The sequence below is a fragment of the Prunus avium genome, chromosome 8 (assembly GCF_965620075.1).
Source record: "Prunus avium chromosome 8, drPruAviu1.hap1.1, whole genome shotgun sequence".
In the NCBI taxonomy this organism is placed as follows: Eukaryota; Viridiplantae; Streptophyta; class Magnoliopsida; order Rosales; family Rosaceae; genus Prunus; species Prunus avium.
Window position 1 is genome coordinate 39,249,825 of NC_142291.1, and position 19,947 is coordinate 39,269,771.

General features: G+C 36.9%; 3 protein-coding genes across 13 annotated transcripts; 1 reads left to right on the top strand and 2 right to left on the bottom strand.

The window, feature by feature from the left end:
- Positions 1-5,152, bottom strand: LOC110761864 (transducin family protein / WD-40 repeat family protein). Of its 9 annotated transcripts, none has more exons than XM_021964457.2 (11): positions 4,992-5,150; positions 4,694-4,823; positions 4,107-4,461; positions 3,745-3,864; positions 3,508-3,585; positions 2,349-2,525; positions 1,987-2,064; positions 1,591-1,766; positions 1,086-1,244; positions 741-801; positions 1-400 (listed from the first exon to the last, which is right to left on the bottom strand). In XM_021964457.2, exons 3-11 carry the CDS (start codon positions 4,284-4,286, stop codon positions 206-208), a joined length of 1,224 nt encoding a protein of 407 aa, XP_021820149.2. In that variant the 5' UTR covers positions 4,287-4,461; positions 4,694-4,823; positions 4,992-5,150; the 3' UTR covers positions 1-205. The 9 variants fall into 9 exon arrangements, with proteins under 9 accessions (XP_021820149.2, XP_021820146.2, XP_021820145.2 ...); XM_021964454.2 differs by having other exon boundaries at positions 4,107-4,514; XM_021964453.2 differs by having other exon boundaries at positions 4,107-4,527.
- A 449-nt stretch (positions 5,153-5,601) lies between these two features.
- LOC110761853 (pentatricopeptide repeat-containing protein At2g30780-like) lies at positions 5,602-9,585 on the top strand. Of its 2 annotated transcripts, XM_021964437.2 has the most exons (4): positions 5,602-6,296; positions 6,950-8,195; positions 8,387-8,467; positions 9,261-9,585. In XM_021964437.2, exons 1-2 carry the CDS (start codon positions 5,862-5,864, stop codon positions 8,072-8,074), a joined length of 1,560 nt encoding a protein of 519 aa, XP_021820129.2. In that variant the 5' UTR covers positions 5,602-5,861; the 3' UTR covers positions 8,075-8,195; positions 8,387-8,467; positions 9,261-9,585. The 2 variants fall into 2 exon arrangements, with proteins under 2 accessions (XP_021820129.2, XP_021820127.2); XM_021964435.2 differs by lacking the exon at positions 8,387-8,467 and having other exon boundaries at positions 5,603-6,296.
- A 2,609-nt stretch (positions 9,586-12,194) lies between these two features.
- On the bottom strand, positions 12,195-15,220 carry LOC110761794 (gibberellin receptor GID1B). 2 transcript variants are annotated; one of them, XM_021964356.2, is made up of 3 exons: positions 14,915-15,220; positions 14,402-14,768; positions 12,195-13,731 (listed from the first exon to the last, which is right to left on the bottom strand). In XM_021964356.2, the coding sequence occupies exons 2-3, from the start codon at positions 14,438-14,440 to the stop codon at positions 12,736-12,738; spliced, it is 1,035 nt and encodes a 344-aa protein (XP_021820048.1). In that variant the 5' UTR covers positions 14,441-14,768; positions 14,915-15,220; the 3' UTR covers positions 12,195-12,735. The 2 variants fall into 2 exon arrangements, with proteins under 2 accessions (XP_021820048.1, XP_021820047.1); XM_021964355.2 differs by having other exon boundaries at positions 14,402-14,524; positions 14,614-15,220.
- Positions 15,221-19,947: the final 4,727 nt, after the last annotated feature.

A 19,947-nucleotide genomic window follows, 5' to 3' on the forward strand; every position in this document is an offset into this window, starting at 1 on the left:
TACACAAATAGGATGTTTTGCAAGATCAAAATTAACACATACTTGGTTATTTATTTACAACTGAATTTCGTGCATATGCTTATTACAAAAGACTGGGCGGGGCTTATTTCATTGGTGTTAGTACAACTTGAGTTATCATCATACATTCGCCAGATTATTGTGTCCTGAACAAAACTGTGTCTTGACTGCAATATCACTCGTGAGTTCAAGAAAAATGTCTCCTCCAGATTCTGTTTCTGCTGCTGAAAGGTTGTGGTGCTTCTCCGTTCCCTGGGAACTCCCATCTAACAATGCCCCCATCCCAAGAAGAGCTTACGAGCATTGGGTAATAGGGGTGCCAACTACAATCTCTTACAGGTGCTTTATGATACTTGAGTGTCGCGACTCGGGCTCCACTTACCTACAGAGAGTTAACCAAAGAAATTACCATAAGTTAAGTCATGAAATCTTCAGGGGCTAGGGGGAGTAAAGGAAAAACAAGCATTCCAGAGTGGCACAAGCCAGAGAATTGGCACTTGAGCATTGACATCAGCACACTGGATTGGTGGTAAGATAGGGAAAAACCTAACATGAATAAGTTGCAGTTTTTATCCAAAAGTCTCATGAACTGGTGAGTGCTAATCTCCTTTCATTCGAAGTCTAGATAAGTAAAGAGTATCCTGATCCATTAACTCAGGTCTGGAACCAGATGAAAAAAATAGAATGTGCAGCTTTAAATAACTAATACATGTACCACATACCAAATCATATATATAAACGCCAGCATCATGTGATCCAGTGTAGATGTACTTTTGACCAGTGCTGCAAATTTCAAGAAGATCAAGTATGTTAAAAGTCTTGAATATTGACAGCACTGTTTACAGGGTAAAACTTGCAACAAGTAACCACTTTAAAAGCTCAAGTTTGGTTGACTAGAAATCTGTTGAATATTACTCATTGAAAATTGTACCTATCGCATTAATGCAAAAGTAGGTTAAGATTCAAGATCACCAAGCACATTTGAACAAAGAAACTCAACGGCGATATGAAACCAGCTTCTGGACCTCTAGAGAAGTATGAATAAAAAGATTATGATTAGTGCTTACCTACATGCGGGGGAAAAGTAGCAGCGAATAAGCGTACGCAAGACTGAATGACCTCTATATGAAGCTATTGATTGATCAGATGGATGTTTGATATCTTTTGCCTGGGGTGGGTAGTCCATCCATCTGTAATCCCATTCAGAACTCCTCTGCCCTGGAATGCTGGAATAAATTGAAGGATTGTTACTTTCTTGCAACAGTGATTAATTTTGGAAACCATAACTGGAAATTGCAAGAGACCAAACTTTCCTGCAGACCCAGCAAACAAATTCGCAATGATATAACTTAGCCCTTCCACAACCATGCTGATCTTGATTTAAGTAGTGAAAAAATATCATCTCGGGTGTTTATAAAACAGGATTAATAAGATAGCGTTCACACAGATTCACACAGATAGATAATAAAATTTCATGACCATGATCAACTACTGGACACATAAAAATAAAAAGGACAAACTTATACATGTACGATTACAAGAGCACCATGAGAAGCTAGGATGTGAACATACCAGGTGGCCTTAGAAGTCATTCTCCTGATATCCCAAAGTTTAATGGCCTGATCTTTACCATTTGAAATGAAATAACGACCATCTCCCTTGCTGTCAATGAATGTAATACCTTCTAGGTGTCCCGTCAAGACTCCTGCTGGCCTCCCCATAGCTTTAAAACAACGTCTGTCCCACACCTACACAAAGCTATACCTTATATGAGTTTGCTCATTCATCTCAGGTAAGTCAAAATAATAAGGACTTCCTTAAAACTTCTCTATAACTACAACTTTGAGAATTCTGAATTATGAATTCTGTGAAATACACATAACGTCTACCAATATGTATTTATGTACAAGGGAAACTCAAAATTAGAAGTACTTCAATGGAGTGCCAGCATGTGGACATCAATTTTACCTTACAGAGAGTATCATCACTTCCAGAATAAATAAGATGGCCACTTTCATCGGCAAAACATACGGTGTTCACATCAGACTGCAAAAGAAACCAATCAAATTTACGACCTCTAAGATCCCATCGAAGAGCAGTCACCACATTACATTTCAGTGTTCCTCAATATGAGGACAAAAAAACTCCAAGAAAATACTAGAAGGTAAAGAAGAAGAAAAGACATTTGGTGACTGATTAGTGTGGGTCGTTGAAAGGGCTGAGGCACCCAGCCCCACTTCCTCGGTAGAGTCAAGGATTAGAGAACAATAAGTAAAATATAATCAAGAACAAGAAGATAGAATCATTGAGGCGTTCAGAAATGCTTATACCGTGTGTGCCAAAATTCGAAGGGAGGGTTTATTGGCTTCAAGATCATAAACATATATGGAGTCATCACTACTTCCAGCAACAAGTTCGTGTCCATCTGTCGAGAATTTTACGGAGAAAATACCAAACGAGTACCCTCCATCATCACCAGAGGAAAAATCCAAACCTTCATGGATCTCCTGCATAAGAAATCATTCTCTGAATGTTTTTTTAATAAAAAGAATTCTGTGAATGTTAGGCAAGGGCGGAACCACACCAAGGGCACTGTAGCCCAGTGTGGTTTTTTAAGAAAAAAATATAAAACCTATATATTTAACTTATTTTCAATATTAACCTAATCAGTGACTGTGTACAAATTATTACCTTATTTCCATTTTCAACATTGAAGTAAATATCTTTGTCATTTTACTTTTATTTATTTTTATATTACTCTATTTACTTAAGTTTACAATGTAGATAAGGAAGTACCCCAATTTGGATTCAAATAAAAATACTAGAAAATCAAATTCCAAACCAAATCAAATTATGAAAAATCAATTTTAGTGCAAAATACGATTTAGGCTAAAAATGATGGTTCATTAAGTCAATATATACTTCATACTAAAATCCCATAAAATCAAGTTTTCTTATTTGATGTGTGAGGAATAAAAGCCGCCAAAAATTATCTTGAGAAAATGATTATTTTGAAAACCCATTTTTCATACTTAGTCAATATTTGTACATAAAACAATTTTTCATGTATGATATGGAATGCATGAAGGAACCTAAGGTCAATTTAGGTAAAAAGCCTTAGATGTTCAATCCACTATGGTGTTAAACCATATTGAAAATTAGTCTATGGAGCTATGAACTAGTAAGGGAAAAATACAGATGAGCCTAGGATCTTAGAATACATCAGCAACAATCTAAAAAAACATTTCCTTTTTTAGTTTCAAATAATTAGAATCTTGCATGAGAAGACGAGCCAAATGTTGAAAAATAGAAAATCTAGGAAAGCTAACTTAAGAGAGTAAAGTTAGCCCAGGATAATGATGATATACTATGCTGGTATGCGTCAAATGTGTTCTTATTTTGCAGTATGCATGCATGAGCTCTTCCCAAAAAAATTACAATAACAATACCCATTCAAATTGAAGTGTTGGAAACAATTGTACTTCATACCGCTACATTTGCAAGAGACTCTGTTTGAGATGATCCCACATTAACCATACAAACAATAGGTGACATACTCGCATAAACCTGAAATATCAGAATACAACGTCAAAATAAAGATAAAATTATTGAGAGACATTGCTATGTGTACCCCTGGCCGTTGTGAATTTTTTTTCATTGATTCCAATTTCTATATATTTAGTGTTTCATAAGTCCATGTAGTAGTTTGAATATACAGAGCCTCACAAGATGGTGTTGATCTGGGGAAAGAGACGTATCAGTGACGGTCCATCGCATAGTTTTTGCTTGAATGTTCTTCTGTATTTTCCACCCTCTGTCCACATTGTATATTCTAATCTGGCTATCCTGCAACCAAGCAAGCCTATATCATCACTAACAAGTAGCAACCACGGCATTAGAGATTTATGTAATCTTAAGTCCATTTTTTTTTTCTGCTTTGGAACTGAAGAAACAGCACAACTATCTTAAAACACTGGGTTTTATGAGAAACCAGATGAACTCAACAAAAAGTAAAATAGAGGTCAGGATGGTCATCTTATTCCAAATTTGCCAAATTTAGTTTCAAGTGCAGTCAGTAAACATGTTACCTGAAACGCAGCAATAAAAAGAGATCCATCTGCTGAAAACTGTGAGACATATGCTCGGCTAGGCATGTGGTCGACAAGCCCAGGACCTTTCACTGGCAAATATCTACTTAGAACATGACAACGATCTGCAGAAGAGAACCTTCCCCTTCCCGAATAATTACCTTCTCGACCAGCCAGCATCTTGACCACGGAAACGGGCAGGTCCCGCTTCCCCGGTCCAAATTGGGTGAGCCGCTCATGGGGTGCTGACCTTAACTTTGTGAGTTGGGCCACTTCATGCTCTAGATTATGCAATGGTTTGCCGGATGTTTGACTGCTACCAACTTCATCAAAACGGTCAGATTCTAGGGTCAATCTGCTCAGTGAATAGCCCATCTCATCAAATTCATCAAACTGCAGCCGCAGCGGCTGTGATATGTATCTGAGTTTAAGCCCAGAAGCAATATGATTTTGCACAACACATTTTAAGGACTAACAACGTAGCCGAACCTTGAAAACACTAAAAAAAAAAGCATCCCAATCACGCCAATCCTACAAGTATAAGCCATAAAAAAAAAAACACCAAAAGAAATATAAGGACAACCAACCAAGTAGCTAAGCTTGTTCCTATTTCATCAGCTCACACCTCAAGCTACTTCCTTTCTTGGGAAATTTTACAAATACGACAAGCAGCTTCCAACCCAACAACGTAAACCTTGAGAACATCGTTACCCTCATCTGCAAATTGAATTATATTCTTTCATACTAAGCCATAACCAGTGCAGAGGTAAATTTCTTGACGAACCATTTAGCAGTTAGACTAATCTGTTTAGAACAATTTAAGAAAGTCCATGAAAGAAAGAAATTCAATCAACGGCGTCGGTGACAAAGAAGAGAGAGACTCACCTGTTGTGAAGAAAGAGAGTTGACATGGATAATAAATAAATATTGAGACTTGCTGTTGCTGATTAATGCCAACGCCAAGCTTTGTAATTTGTAAAGCAAGCAGCTTCAGCTTCGGCTTTGATAAGAGTGACTGTAGGCCACTGCCTCGCTTCCGCTGACGAATTGCTGCCGACGTGGCTAGCGTAGGGACTCCTCACTTTTGATGTGCAAATGTGTCATGTAATCAGCTTTTTTCGAGTAGTAAATTAGTAAAAAAACCAAAAACCAAAAGCTTTTGGTTTTTTAGGTGAGACCCAAGGGTATCCACTGCCGACAGCAGTGACTAATCCTTTTCGCCGACGAGAGCTTTTTCAATGGAGGTAAACGGCTGGCCATGAAATGCGCTCCATTCCCATGAGCGGGGATCGAACCCCCAACCTCATAGTTAAGGAATGAGGTAGGCTAGTTTGTGTTGTGACCCAACCGAACCTAATAGTTTGTGGGCTTAATGGGTTTGAGGGTTTGATCCTCCCCCCTATATATAGGAAGGTTGCTTTGGGCTTATCAACCAAAGCAACGCATACTGGGCCTGCCTAGATGGGTCGAGTACCAACCCACATTTTGTGAGCCATTTTTTTTTTTTTGATGAAAGGGTCGAGTACCAACCCGCATTTTGTGAGCCATTAGCATATGATAATCTATTTTTCTTCTATCTTCCTTTTTATTTTATAAATAAAATGTGATTTGTTACTTTGTATTAATTTAGGGGAAACATTTTACCGTAAAACCAAATCCCAAACATCGGCCGCCGGGTAGTCTATCGACAGGCAGAGAGAAAAACCCTGGTAAAACCCAGAAGATGCACACAGCGGTCACCACTAACACCAAGCAATGAAGCGAGTTTGGAAGCTATCAGACTCCGCCCAATCAGAGCTTCTCTGCCGCCACAGATGCTCTTCCAAAACCAAAACCCTACCTCCTTACAATCTCACCCACACCAACTCCCCTAATTACAGATTCACCCGCGATGTCAATGCCCAGAACCAGTCATCTTCCTCTCCATCTTCATCTTCTCCCACCTCCTTCCCAAGCATCATCGGTTTGTTCATCGACAAGCCCTCGCCCCAAGACCTGAGGTCCAGAGAGGATCTGGTGCACAAGGTCACGCAGTTGAGGGACGAACTGGTTCAGAATATTGGGGACTCTGACGAGTTTGTTAGGGTTTTGGAAGAGAAGGGCTCTTCTTTCTTTTCGAGATATGGGAATGGATTCGCTGTCGTTGAGCTTATGAACCAGTTACGTTCGTGGCCCCATTTAGCCGAGGAGGTAATTTCCCTCATAAAGTTTGAGACTTCAAACTAAAAGGTCAAAGCTTTTCGGTTTTAGGCGTGGTATATATGATATATGTAATCCCAGTGGTTTGTTTGATGTGCATTTAGTATAAGTTTTTGCTTATTTTACTAATTATGCAGCATAAGAATCAGCTGAAATGCCATTGTGCATTTGGTAATTGTGTCTCTATGTGGGTCCAATTGCTTTTCAAAAAGATTGCTTGGGTTTTAGGCATGCTAGGATTTTTTGACGGATAGCATATCTCATTTTCAGTTCTTTGTCCAGAATATGCACTGCTATTGCACTAACATGGAAACAGATTTTGTAAAATTTAATCACAGCAGAAGTTTCTACCCCTGGTTTATCCTGCTTAGGGCTCTTTCGAAGTCTATATGCATGGTGAATTGTTCTGAATTTTTAAGACTATCTAAAAGACAAAACACAACGGAATTGATTTGGTTCTACTTGAGATGTGTTTGCGTCTGTAGAAAATTATCACAAACCCACAACAACAGACAGATGAATACTAAATGTAGGGAATGGCTAATCTTTACCGTGCCTTACCTATGTTAATTTCAGGTAAAACCTATTGGAAATGTTGGTTTTAATTATCTATTTTCTTTTCATCTGTTTTGCTTGTGTTATAGGTTTTTTATTGGAGAAGAAAGCAGGAGGCTGGTGGCACTCCTATGACGCCAGAGGAGTATGCCAAGGCTATTACATTGGCAGGTAAAACCAAGAATGTTGAACTTGCTGTTGAGTTATTTACCGAGGCTTTAAACAAGCGAATCAAGACGACTTCTATTTATAATGCACTGATGAGTGCTTATATGTTCAATGGTCTTGCTGCTAAATGTCAGTCTTTGTTTCGGGACCTCAAGAGGGAACCAGATTGCAGTCCTACTATTGTAACATACAATATTCTGATTTCCGTTTTTGGTCGGTTGATGCTGGTTGATCATATGGAGGCAACTCTCCAGGGCTTAAATGATTTAAATCTCTCGCCTAATTTAAGCACATACAACAATTTGATTGCTGGATATATTACAGCTTGGATGTGGGATAGTATGGAAGAAACTTTCCAAAAGATGAAGGTGGGCCCTGTCAGTCCTGATACTAGCACCCACTTGCTAATGCTTCGAGGGTATGCTCATGCAGGTAATTTGGTAAAGATGGAGGAGACATATGAATTGGTAAAACATCACGTGAATGACAAGGAAATCCCATTGATAAGAGCAATGATATGTGCTTATTGCAAGAGTTCTGCCACAGACAGAGTGAAAAAGATTCACTCGCTAATGAAACTTATTCCAGAAAATGAATACAAACCTTGGTTGAATGTGTTGCTGATTAGGGTTTATGCTCAAGAGGATTGGTTTGAGGCAATGGAGAAGTCAATAGATGAGGCATTTGAGCACAATACCTCTGTAACTACTACAGGTGTGATGCGATCTATAATTTCAAGTTACTTCCGATGCAATGAAGTGGACAGACTTGAAAATTTTGTGAAACGTGCGGAATGGGCAAGGTGGAGAACTTGCAGGTCCCTGTATCATTGTAAGATGGTCATGTATGCATCACAAAAGCGCTTAGAAGAAATGGAGAGTGTGCTTAATGAGATGGAGAATATTAACCTGGACTGTACCAAAAGAACATTTTGGATATTGTACAAAGCCTACTCAAGGTGTGGTCAAAGATATAAGGTTGCGAAAATAATAGGATTAATGTGGAAGCATGGATATGAAGTTCCTTTGGATGAATTGCAGTCATGATTCTTCATTCCACTTTGGTAGAGCATATTGGATGACAGCAATTGCATAAAGCATTCAGCCAGTCATTGTGAATGGTTCATTACATCCATAAGGGGCAACAGAGGTTCCACATTATTCACAGGTACACATCTTACCTCAGAAAATGGCTTGTTGGTATTGACTCCCTTGCCTGAATTTTTTGTCGTAAGTACATGAATATCAGTCCAGGATGTTTGCCCGCCGTTGCCTATTAATATAACTGATTAGAATCCTATGGTTATATATTGTTGTCTGGCCTCTTTCTTTCTTTCCTTCCCTTTTCCAAAATGTTAGGAGACTGGGAGCCTTTCTATTTTGATCAACTGGCTGAGTGCCACCCTGGATTCACTGAAAAAGATAAATCAGCTCAACAAGGTACTCTTTGTCAACAGCCATCTTTCATCACATGCCCATCGAATTGATCCACAAGTTATATTGATGGCATCTTAGGATCCTTGAATGGAAGAATTTACACATCACATGCTTTGGGTAGACACTTGGGAAGTCTTAAGTGTGAGCTGATTGCAATAGTCTGTGCTGGCCCATCTTGATTACTAGGAGGCTTCTTCTAAGTCAGCAATTTGTACAATAAGTTAGTTGTGGTTGAATTTCATTGATAATTATGCTTCACCTTTGAGATTACTTACCAGTTCTAAAATGTCACACCACTGACATTATGAAAAATATTGTGGGCTGACCTTGGTAACCCATGTTCTGTTGATTGATGAACAATCTATACTTAAATGTGAGTGAGTGTGAGTGCATGTGTGTAGCCTTGCGAAGAGATCATTCTAGATGTAGTGTGAATAGTATAACCGCAGATGAACCTGAATGGAGTTCCTTTGTTGAGATGCCAAAAAAGGAACAAAGGACTGTTTTCTCCAACTAACACTGGGTAATTTTAACAAGCGTATGAATTTCATTGCTGTCGCATCCCGAATTCCTTGGATATTGAAATTATATGATTGGCCCCCATGCAACTACGTTACTGTCATTAGTCTGAATGAGAACTATTTATTTGGGTACTCTTAACCTCTTTCTGTGTATTTTATGGGTCAAGCCGAATCATGTGATTGCTCTTGAATTATGTTATTTCAGTTTTTGTCATCAGTTTATATAAGATTGGTTTCATATACACACACAATTGATTGACTACGTTGGGTTGCAGAATCTGTACATTATTTCATTGACCAAGTGTACCAAACCGCTGAATGCCTATGGAAATCCAAATAAGTTCCACCAAGACATCATAGATTCAAAGAGGCGACGCCGTCTGTCTTCCTGCAGAAAGTCCCAGCATTTGTGATTGAATCTGCTAATTATTATAGAAATTACATTGACAAAGAAGAGGTAGTTCTTGCCTTATTTGAAGGCTGTAGATGATGTATCAAATTACATCTGAAACAAGAGCAAATAATACTTGGAAGCTGACTTCCAGATGTTGCATGTTAAATATTTTTGCTAGCAATTTAATATTTTCCTTTTGTTTTCTAGGAGGATGACCATCCAACTGCACCTTAAATGCATGTTGAAGGCATTTCTAGACTGACCTGTTTTGGTTGCTGGATCTGTTTATGAATTTTGAAAAAAGTAAACACTTCTTATTCTTCCCAAAGATTTCTTCTGTTGTTTAAATGTTTCATCAGGCACCCCCTATCTTGTCTTTAGAAGAAGGTCAGTGCTATTTGCACTTAATTCTGTGAGTGCCAAAAAAATTATAAGATTTATTCATTTTAAAGTGCAAGGATCTAAATGAGTGCTGATAGCATTACCCTAGAAAGACTGATGAGAATAATCCTCTACAACTTTTCTATCTACTTCTTTCTTATATCTCCAATGAAACTGTCCCATTTATTTAACCAAACAGAAAATAAGAAATAACGTATTTATTTGGTTTTTTTTTCCCAAAAAAACCCAGAATGCGTCACAAGTTCACAACACTGGGGTGCAATTGCAATGCCCTTTTCTTTTGTTTTCTTTCATTGGGAAAGCAAATCCAACCTTTAGGTGTTGATAAAATGACTTCATACAAGCATGAAACACCATGCTTTGGCTGGACCCAATTGCAATACATGTACATATATATTTAAAAGATTAAAAAAAAAGGGATAAGTATTCATAATGGTATTGCTTATCATTGTTAATTCGTCATCTGTCCATTAATAAAATAAAGGATTATCGCATCTTTCTCATGTTTTAAAATTTCCAATAGGTTTCACTCTAAAAAATTATAATTTAGATTACCATCAAACTGGACTTCATTTCTAGTTTATTGCTTATATTCTTTATTTATCCTGAGTAAAATTAAATTAGGATGATCCCATGTCATGATTGTAGTGGAATATATTTTATGTATAAATAAAAACATACTCCATCAGATAAATTTGGAAAGACTCCCGACATCAAATAAAGTTAGAACTTAACGATAAACATAAAACATGCGTATAAACTTAGAAATGACCTTTATTTTATTTTATTTTTCTTTACAAAAAGAAAATTCCAAATGGATCGGTTGCCTTGAATGGTGTTTGTTCCTTGATGGGTGATATGAGTAACGACCAAGACCTAGCCAATTGATTAGGAAAACGTTTTCCTTTCAATTTCAACAAAGAGAAGGAGGAGGAGGAAGGCAAGAAAAAAACTTTGCGACTGTCACGTCAAAGAATTATCACGTTTAACGTACAGTGATTGATCGAAAATAGCAAAACAGTGTTATTCCGCTATACCTATAAGTGTCTCTCCAAAAAAGACATGAGTTAGATGTGAACGCGCACCGCATCCAATGACCCACAAAAATTATATTTTAATGCAGAAAAGTAAAAGGATAGTGAGTGAGGTGAGCAAACGAATTAAGGGTTTTTGTCCGCACTCGCGCATCGACATTAAAGAAAAAGGCCATTTTGTTGACAAGGACTTGTTGTGTCGTATTATGGGGAATAACTTCAAAACATAAACAGCTAATTTGCAAGAGACAAACCATAATACGACACGACATGGCAAAAACCATGACAATCCGAGCAACATAAGCTCTCGTTTTAATAATTAACAATATTAAACTCAAAATTTAAAAGTTGGGTTGGGTTGGGTTGGGTTTAGAATAAAAACACCAACGTGAATGAAAAGAAAGCAACCTAAGCATAATACATTCTAAGCAAGCAAGCAAGCAATGCATTGAATAGAAGAAAGAAAGTCAAATAAAGACAAGGTTCCATGTCCTTGTCCAACCATAGCTGTGTTTTTTTATTATTTACCACTTAGTGCCCATTAGCAAATCCCAAAAATGTTACTAAATTTTGTGTGTTGTTTTTTTTTTGTTTTTTTGCTCCGTTGAGTTTTCAAATGCGGTCCCTTTGGAATACATCCAAAATTCCCAACCACTACCAACCAGGTGAGCCTCCCCCCCACTATCAAAAAACAAACCCCGTTCTTTGCATTTGCTATTATCCCAAATCCATCCCCAGAATAAGATAAACCCATTCCAATTTTAGTCTTCTTTCTAGTTTCTACTATCTAGAATCTAGATAGAATAACGATGATTAACCAAACAAACAGATGTAGAAAGATGCCCAAGTCCATCTGTCCAATCATTTTTCTTGCTCAATTTTCATGTCTTTTCTGGTGAATAATATTAATAATAGATTGGGGTTTTGGTTTTTTTGGAAGACTGGGATGGATGGTACGCCCCCGATGCCATCCCATGAGAGGTCTTGTACCAATTATTTACAACAACATAATCTTTCTTTCTATTTTTTTAGTACAAGCGATAATCTTTCTATCTTTCGTTTCAACTTTCGGTATCATCTTTCTGAGGTGATTTTGAAGTTTAAATCCTTAAATGGGACACCAAAAATATGGAAAAAGGGGATCAAAATTTCAAAGGAAAACAAAGCAAGCAAAAGCCTAGCAGAAAGGCATGCACTGATGTCAAGGATAAAGACGCAAAAGGCAAAACAGGGTCAAAGCTCTTCACTGGTAAAAGTCGTGATTGAAGTTAAAAGAAGCAATGAAATGAAACAAAAGATAGGGAACTGATGAAGAAGATTGAAACGCCAACGAAATCTTTTATATTTGATTTAAGGGAGGCTAGTAGTACAACAGTAAGTAACACAAAGTAGTATAACATTTGATTTATGTTCATAACAAGGAGCATATGTTCCTTCCACAGTTCAAGTTCTGAAAAATTAGTGCTTACAATAAAATCCATTTACTAAACAACATATTGATCAACCACCAAGCATTTTACCCCAACGCTTCCCTTCATCAATCATGGCCAGAAGTGAGCCAGGGTAAAAGCTTTTACATCTGTTGGGTGGTTATCCCAAATCCCACAATTTGAGTTCTGATCCTTCCTTCCAAGCTGCCGAAAATGGCCGCCAGCCTTCTCAGGCAACTTGAAGAGACCTAGAACAAGACTAGTATCCCCAGAGCAAGAATGATATCGAACAGTTCTGGGGGACGACAGTTGCAGAACTCTAAAATTACCACAACAAATGGTAAACACAGTAAGTAAGTAACAAGTAATACTAGACAATCTTACAACTACTACACACTAGGACAGTGCAAAAGGAGGGAGGAGGAACCCAAGTAAAATGTCAAGCTTTTGCTATGTATGGCTGGCTGTAGGTAAAGTTAAGTAGAGTTTATTAACAGTCAGGATTGACGAAGTTGCTTATCTCCTCCATGAGACAATAGAAATGCTCATTGTTTGGCAGGAAGTAGAAACCGATTGTGGCCTGCTTCAGATAAAGGAGCTTCACATCCTGACCTGAATTCTTCAGCCCTTCCACATACGCCAATTGCCAATCTTGGACAAGATCAAAACCAGCCACAACAACAAGACTTTTGGGGAATTTGAGCCCTTCAAGGCTCTTATCTCTGGGGCCAAATATATTACATGCTGGGTGGTCTCTGTCTTCTCCTTCAGGAAGAAAAGCTCGCCAGTACCAATCGCGGTCTTGAATTGTAACGAAATACTTCCCATCCAATCTCTTTTCTGATTCTGTTCTCTTTTGCCCACCAAACATGGGGTGAAGAAGGATGTTTCCCAATACCTCAACTTCTGCTTCAGCTGCTTTTACTGCAACATGGTGAGCAATGTTGCCACCTGAACTGTCTCCAGCCAGGTAAACATGAACCTTTGAGTCCTTCCCACTCTGAAGCCATGTTCTTGATTTAACCCACTTGAGAGTTGCCCAGCCATCATCATATGCACAAGGATATCGATATTCGGGTGATCGACGATAATTTACTGACACTACCACAGCCTTGCATGTGTTAACAAGACGGCGACAGAATGTATCATAGATGGCACTGTTGGCTGAGGAATGAGTGAAGCTACCACCATGGAAGAAAATTATGACTGGGACAATCTTGGTGGTGCTCAAGGGTTTCTCAAGATCCACAATCCCCCATTGAGCCTCATTTTCAGGGGCCTGTAGGTAAACCCGGTTAAGGAGCCCTGTACCTCTATCAACGTGATCAAATGAGAAAACCCCATCAACTGGAATTGTATTGGCAGGGACTTTGCGGTCAAGAAACTCTGCCAACTCACGGTTGAATGTTCCATCAGCCCGGCGCAGGAGATTGTAAGCTAGCTTGAAATTGGAGATGAGTACCCATGTATTAAGCGGAACGACCCTCTGAAAAAGGAAAAGAAATGACAAGGGTTAGAACTTGAATCTATCTATAATATTTCAAGCCTTCAAAGTATAAACAACCAGACTGGTTATATGCATAGAGAAAAACACCTGGATACAGAAAAGAAATTACAAGTGTAAGCAAACAACGAAAGCCCCAAAGCCAGCAGGAAATTATTGAACGAGGAAGGCAAAATCGGTTCAAAAGGGGAAAACAAACGAGGATATGCCTAATTCACCTCAAATACCTTCAAATCTTAGTGAAAAGTTGCAAACTTTTGCACCAAATGAAACTAGAACTTATCAAACTCGTAACTTTCCAGAACAAGAAATTGGACCCAAGACAGAAGAAATAGAAAGAAGTAAGAAAATCCAACCAACCCACATCTTAAGCACAAAAGATAATTTTTCTTTTATGAAAAAAAAAATGATTAATAGAAATGCCCTTGAGAACAATTCAAACCTTCAAACCAAATAAAAAGGGAAAGGGGATCAAACTTGAGTTTGGCCCCAAATGAGACTCTCCAAGTTCAACAATCTCCAACTTGCTAGAACCAAAAATAGGCAGGCCCAAAATGGCAACACGATAAAAGTAAAATTGAAGAGAAAAACAAGAAGAGAGAGGGAGGGCTTTGAGGGACTAAGATTGATCAAGGCAAGGAACAGAGTGTACCTTGGATTCATTGACGTTGACTTCATTACTGCCAGCCATGAATATCTCTTTTTCTGACGCTCTCTCAACACAGCAAAAAATTCACAACCCAGAAAGAGAGACGCTTAAAACCCAACAATGATCCTGAGCAAAACACCCCCTTTAATGGACATAATAGAAAAATGGAAAAAAGGGTTGAGTTTGGCAAAGGATGTGATGGGTTTGGTTGAGACCTGAGAGAGAAAGCAAAGGACCAGTGGACTTTTTCTGTGTGGCTCTCCCTCTGTGCTGATGGGCTTGGGTTTGTTCTTTGTACCTCCTCTTTTGAGTTTTATCGGATTGATTCCTCGTTTTGGGTTAACTGAACAAGGAAGAGACACTTCTCTTTCTGAAATAAGAGAGCAGAGACAACTCAGACCAAACACTGAGAGAGATGAAAGATATCACTCTGAGAGACAGAGAAAACGTACAAACACCAAAAAAAATAGAGAAAGAGAAAGGCAGAGAGAGAAAGAGAGAGATTGAGAGTCAAACGCAAAGGAACGACGGTGGTGAAGACGGAGACGAGAGAGACGACAAAGCAGGCGGCCGAATTAAACTGTTGAGCTGGGACCTACTATTTTTAAATTTTCAATCCTATTGTTTTCATTTTATATTTGCCACCATTGCCAATTGGTCTGCTGCTCTCTCTCACTCGGTTTCTTTGCGCTTCTGTTTTGAGGGAGGGAGGGAGGAAAGGAATGGGGAGGGAGAGTGTGTTTTGTGTGTTGTGTTGTTGTCCTCTGTTTCTCTCCCGCGAATGGGCTAAAAAGGTTGGAATGGCTACTGACAGCCCTGTGTGTTGGCTTTACACTGTATTTCTACTTTTTCCATTATTCTCTATATTTTATAAATAAAAAACTAGTATCAAACTCCAATTATCCCACTGTTATTTTAAGTCATTTTAATTATAAAATATACAATATTTGCTATTTAAGAGATATATTTTACTCAATAATATCCAACCTATGACAGTGAAATACAGTCACATAATATAACCCGTTCATGTGTTATAATATAAGTGAACGATATAATTAAAACTCTCCACTTTTAGGGTATAATATTAATAAATATCTAGTTATATTCTGATATGTGAATAGATTATACAACGTAATTATATTCTCATACTATTCTTATCTTTGTAAATAGTAAGCCGAAATATGTGGACCCGTAACTTACCTAACTTTCAATACTTTCATTTTTATCGAGACATATGCTTCATATTTTCTTGTTACTCGTGACATCAAGTTGCTTGTGGTATTTTGATGGAGTTCTCCGACCAGAAAAATATGGATTGTTTTTTTTCCCTTTTTTTGTTTCGTTTTATAATGTTTTTTCTTCTTTATTTGAAATTTGTAATTTTGGCAAGAGCATGTTATTATTTATATATATATATATAGGCTTAGATAGAAAGACATAGTAGGAATATGACTATATATACTTACTTCCAAGTTCCAACCAAAAACAAAAGGAATATGCATATTGAATATAAAAAAAACATGGTGAGTTGTTGTTATTTGAATAAAAAATTTAAATTATGACAGACGGTGCACAGTGCATTGCATTGTTAACTACTTTCTACTATGTTCCACACAATTCTGCCCAATAATTAAATATTTGTATCAGAGAAGTCAAACTGGGCTATTTACTTTTCATAATTTCATAATATTCCTTGAACACCAAAAAGGAGACCTACTACCAACAGAACAGACACACTTTTTACCATAATTCTTTTTTATTAAAATTCATAGTGTGTTTATTAATAAGGAATTTGAATTCTCATCAGAAATTGAATTCCATTTATGGAGATGATTCATGTGTTTACTTCACATCAAAAAATTGAAAAGTAAGTAAGGCCCACATAAAATTAGAAATTGAATTACTAATTTTGGAAGAATTCAATTCTTAAGTAAGAAGTAGTATTCTAATTCTTGAAGAACTAAGGAATTCTTTTCTTCTTTTTTTCTTTTTTTTTTTTAAATTCAAAGTCTCGTTATTTTTCAAGAAAACCCCATGAGATGACAAGGTCTAAAATATCGATGATATCGGAAATGTCGATGGAAATATTGAGATATTATCGGTATCGATAAAAATTGAATAAAAACCACGGAAATTGTAAGAAAAACTTAGAAATTTTTATTGAAACTTTGCATGATGTTTATTTAGTCAATTATCTATTAGTTTATCACCAAAAATTGGAAGGAAATGCATTGCATGATGGATTTAAGTTGATTATATAGCGAGCTGACAAACACTGTAAGTGTAGAAAATATATAGTCATTAATGAAAGAATATTAAACACACCATAATCATTTATATATAATGAATTACTACTATATTTTACACTTATACATTGCATGGATCTACATGAGTGACTTAATACCACATAAAGTTCCTATGAGGTTCAAAATTTTCACAATCTTCATCATCTCTATGTGTAGTGTGTAGAGTAAGTATATTGTGAAGAGTAGTCATTCTCATCTCATGTGAAAATTTGTTTCTTGCAAAAAGAATTCAAAACAAAACCATGTATATATATAAATATTTTAGCATATTTTCACAAAAATGTAAGTGATATGGTGGTTAAAGTGTTGAAGGAGTAAAATGGGAGGGGTTTGAATCCCCTTGGTGTTTTTTTCAATAGTGAAATTTATCTTAGATAATAAATGTTAGCTTGCAGACATTTTAAAGACGTTATAAATACTACACGCCGAAAATATAATCACAAACACATCCTTAGCGAGATGGATAAGGCGTTGTGGTTGTTGACAGAAGGGGAGGGGTTCGAATCCCTCTATTCGCAATAGGGGAGGCTTTTCAAAAAATTTCATGTATTTTTTGGGTTTTGTATCGCGATATTATCGATAATATTACCATATATTGCCCAAATTATTCATAAAAATATTGAAATTATCGTCCCCGATATTATTGTGATATTATTGATAAAAATATCGATATATTGACAATAACACCATTACTAATTGTGAAAATATCGGCCCTCCAAAAATCTGAGATTATCGGAATAATATCGGCATTTAATACCTCGGATGAGATAGCCAAAATCTGGCTCCAGCAAACACACCTTAGAATTTGTAAAATAAAAACAAAATATTCTTAAAGGAAAAGGAAAAATAAAAATAAAGGGAAGAGAGAGAGAGACAAGAGTTTCCTGCGTGCGGCCGACGCCAAGGCACGTGGCGACAAAGGGTTCCGTCCCGACTCTTTTGCCAAACCTCCATACCGAAAGTACGAATTTATCCTTATCACATCCTTGAAACACCGAACCTGCCATTCAAGACGACATTGTTTTGTCCGGTAGTGGAAGGCGCGTGACGACATGTTTTTTGTCGGAGGCTGAGGAGGACTATTGGGAGGGCCCTTTTCATTAACTAAATTGGAAAAACGAAACTTAATTCTAACGTGGGCTTTGAGCTTTGTCGCATTATCTGGAGCGTGTTCTATCCTAATCGTGGGCTACGTACACGTGGCGAATGCAAATCTCTCACGTTTTCTAGTGGGTCCATTCTTAGGGCCTTATTCCTAAAAACAAGTTGATACGATGAACTCGGTGGTGGGACCCCTTAAAGCCCCCGTGATGGTCACCAATCAATCCGTGTATGACACGTGGTCCTCATGGTTGGCTTTTAGGAGATGATTGATTAGATATTCCTTGTGACATCTGATGTGGGACACTTTGGTGCATCTCCACCGTTGGTTTCTTTTGCTTTGTTTTTTAATCGTATGGTTATGTTATGGACCCATTGGGGGTGTAGGAGAACAAATTCAACAGCTAAAAGATAGACAAGTGACGGGTACACTGTTAAAAGAACATTGATTTTTTCTTCGATCATGAATCACTATGCGGCTGTTTTTATTTTATTTTATAGTTTCTTACGATTCTTTGCATATTAATTTTATATGAAAATGGAAAAATATTTTAACATTATGTTTAAAGTTAAATCATATGATATTTTTTTTATATACATGTAAGCGATAGTTTAAATCAGTCTAATGCATTGAAAGAAAAATTCAAACTTAAGCTTAAAGTGTTGAACTTACTGCCCTACAATTGACATAACCTAAATTTACCATATGAATTCATCTAATAGGATTATATTGTATTGTATTGATATGCACGAACTCAATCACGCCTATCAAATGATCTTGATAGATATTAGGATTTTTCATAAATGAAAGGACTTTATTTGTTTAGATTCAATCCCTTGGCACAATGCAAGGATTGTACATAATTTAGTGAAAAATTGGAAAATAAAATTTGGGCATTAAATAAGTGAATTATTTATTCAAATATTAGTTTGAATGGACAATGTAATTGGACAAAAAACATTGTCCCGTCCAAATAATAAAGACATAAAAGACTACGTCAAAGGACAATTATTTTCATCACAAAAACCAAATTTGTTGGTGAGTGAAACAACAACGTAAACATGAATAAAAGAAAACATTAAAAGTGCCAACTGGCTGGTCGTCTGCGATGGCTAAACCTCCCTCAATAGCAAACACACAGAAGCTTCAGAGATTGTAAATTAAGAAGTGTCTAAGCAATTCACACCCAAGTCCTTCCTCAAACTCCACGATAATAAAATACTCCTTAAAAAATGATGGCCAAAGAAATTATACAACGGTCCAAAACTCCATTAATATGAATTAATTTTCAAAAAACAATGATATTATTAAGTGCTTGTATATTTGGATGAATACGTTGTCGTATTGTGAGGGGGTGGCTAAGCATGTACCACGCCCCAGCGCGCCACACACACACAAACACAAAGTGTACCAAACATAATGCCGTGTGGTTTACACACACATATATATATATATATATTTAATTAATTTTTTCTCTTTTAATTTGGGTCATATCCCTTTTTCTCTTTTGGGAGTTGATTTTTTTTGTAGTAACGTGCGGCCCACATTGGGTTTGGCCTTTTGTGCGTTAGGTCAACAACTGGGAACAGCTTTTGTCTTCTTGTGTCCTTGTGGTCAATCCCACTAAAGAGAGGTGAATTATTTGAATTTTGTGTTGTATTGTAAATCCAAACTATTCCACATGTTGAAAACAAATTAGTAAAGTGGGTTTATTCAACTTTTTCTGGCTGGTAATTTCAATTGACTTAGATTTTCAAATCCAGAAATAGACATATAAGTGAGGTATACTAGCTTGTCATGGAAGCGAGTTAGGTTAGTTGATCACGAAAGCGAATTCCTTTCATTGCACATTATCTCTTCTCTTGTATTAAAAGAAATAACCATATTTAATTTAATTAACAAAAACTCTTCCGACACATCTTAATATAATTCATTGGATGGACTTCATAACTTTTTATTCTTATAAATCATAAATAATTTTATGCTTGGTTGGTAGTGGTACATGCATGTTATGTTCAAAATACGATAATAATATTTTCTGTGTGGCTAATTTTATGCCATCATTGATCCAAATCCCATTAACTTTGGGGGTTAGATTTCATACTAGATTGTCTGACCAAAAGACAAGAAATAAAGTTCAT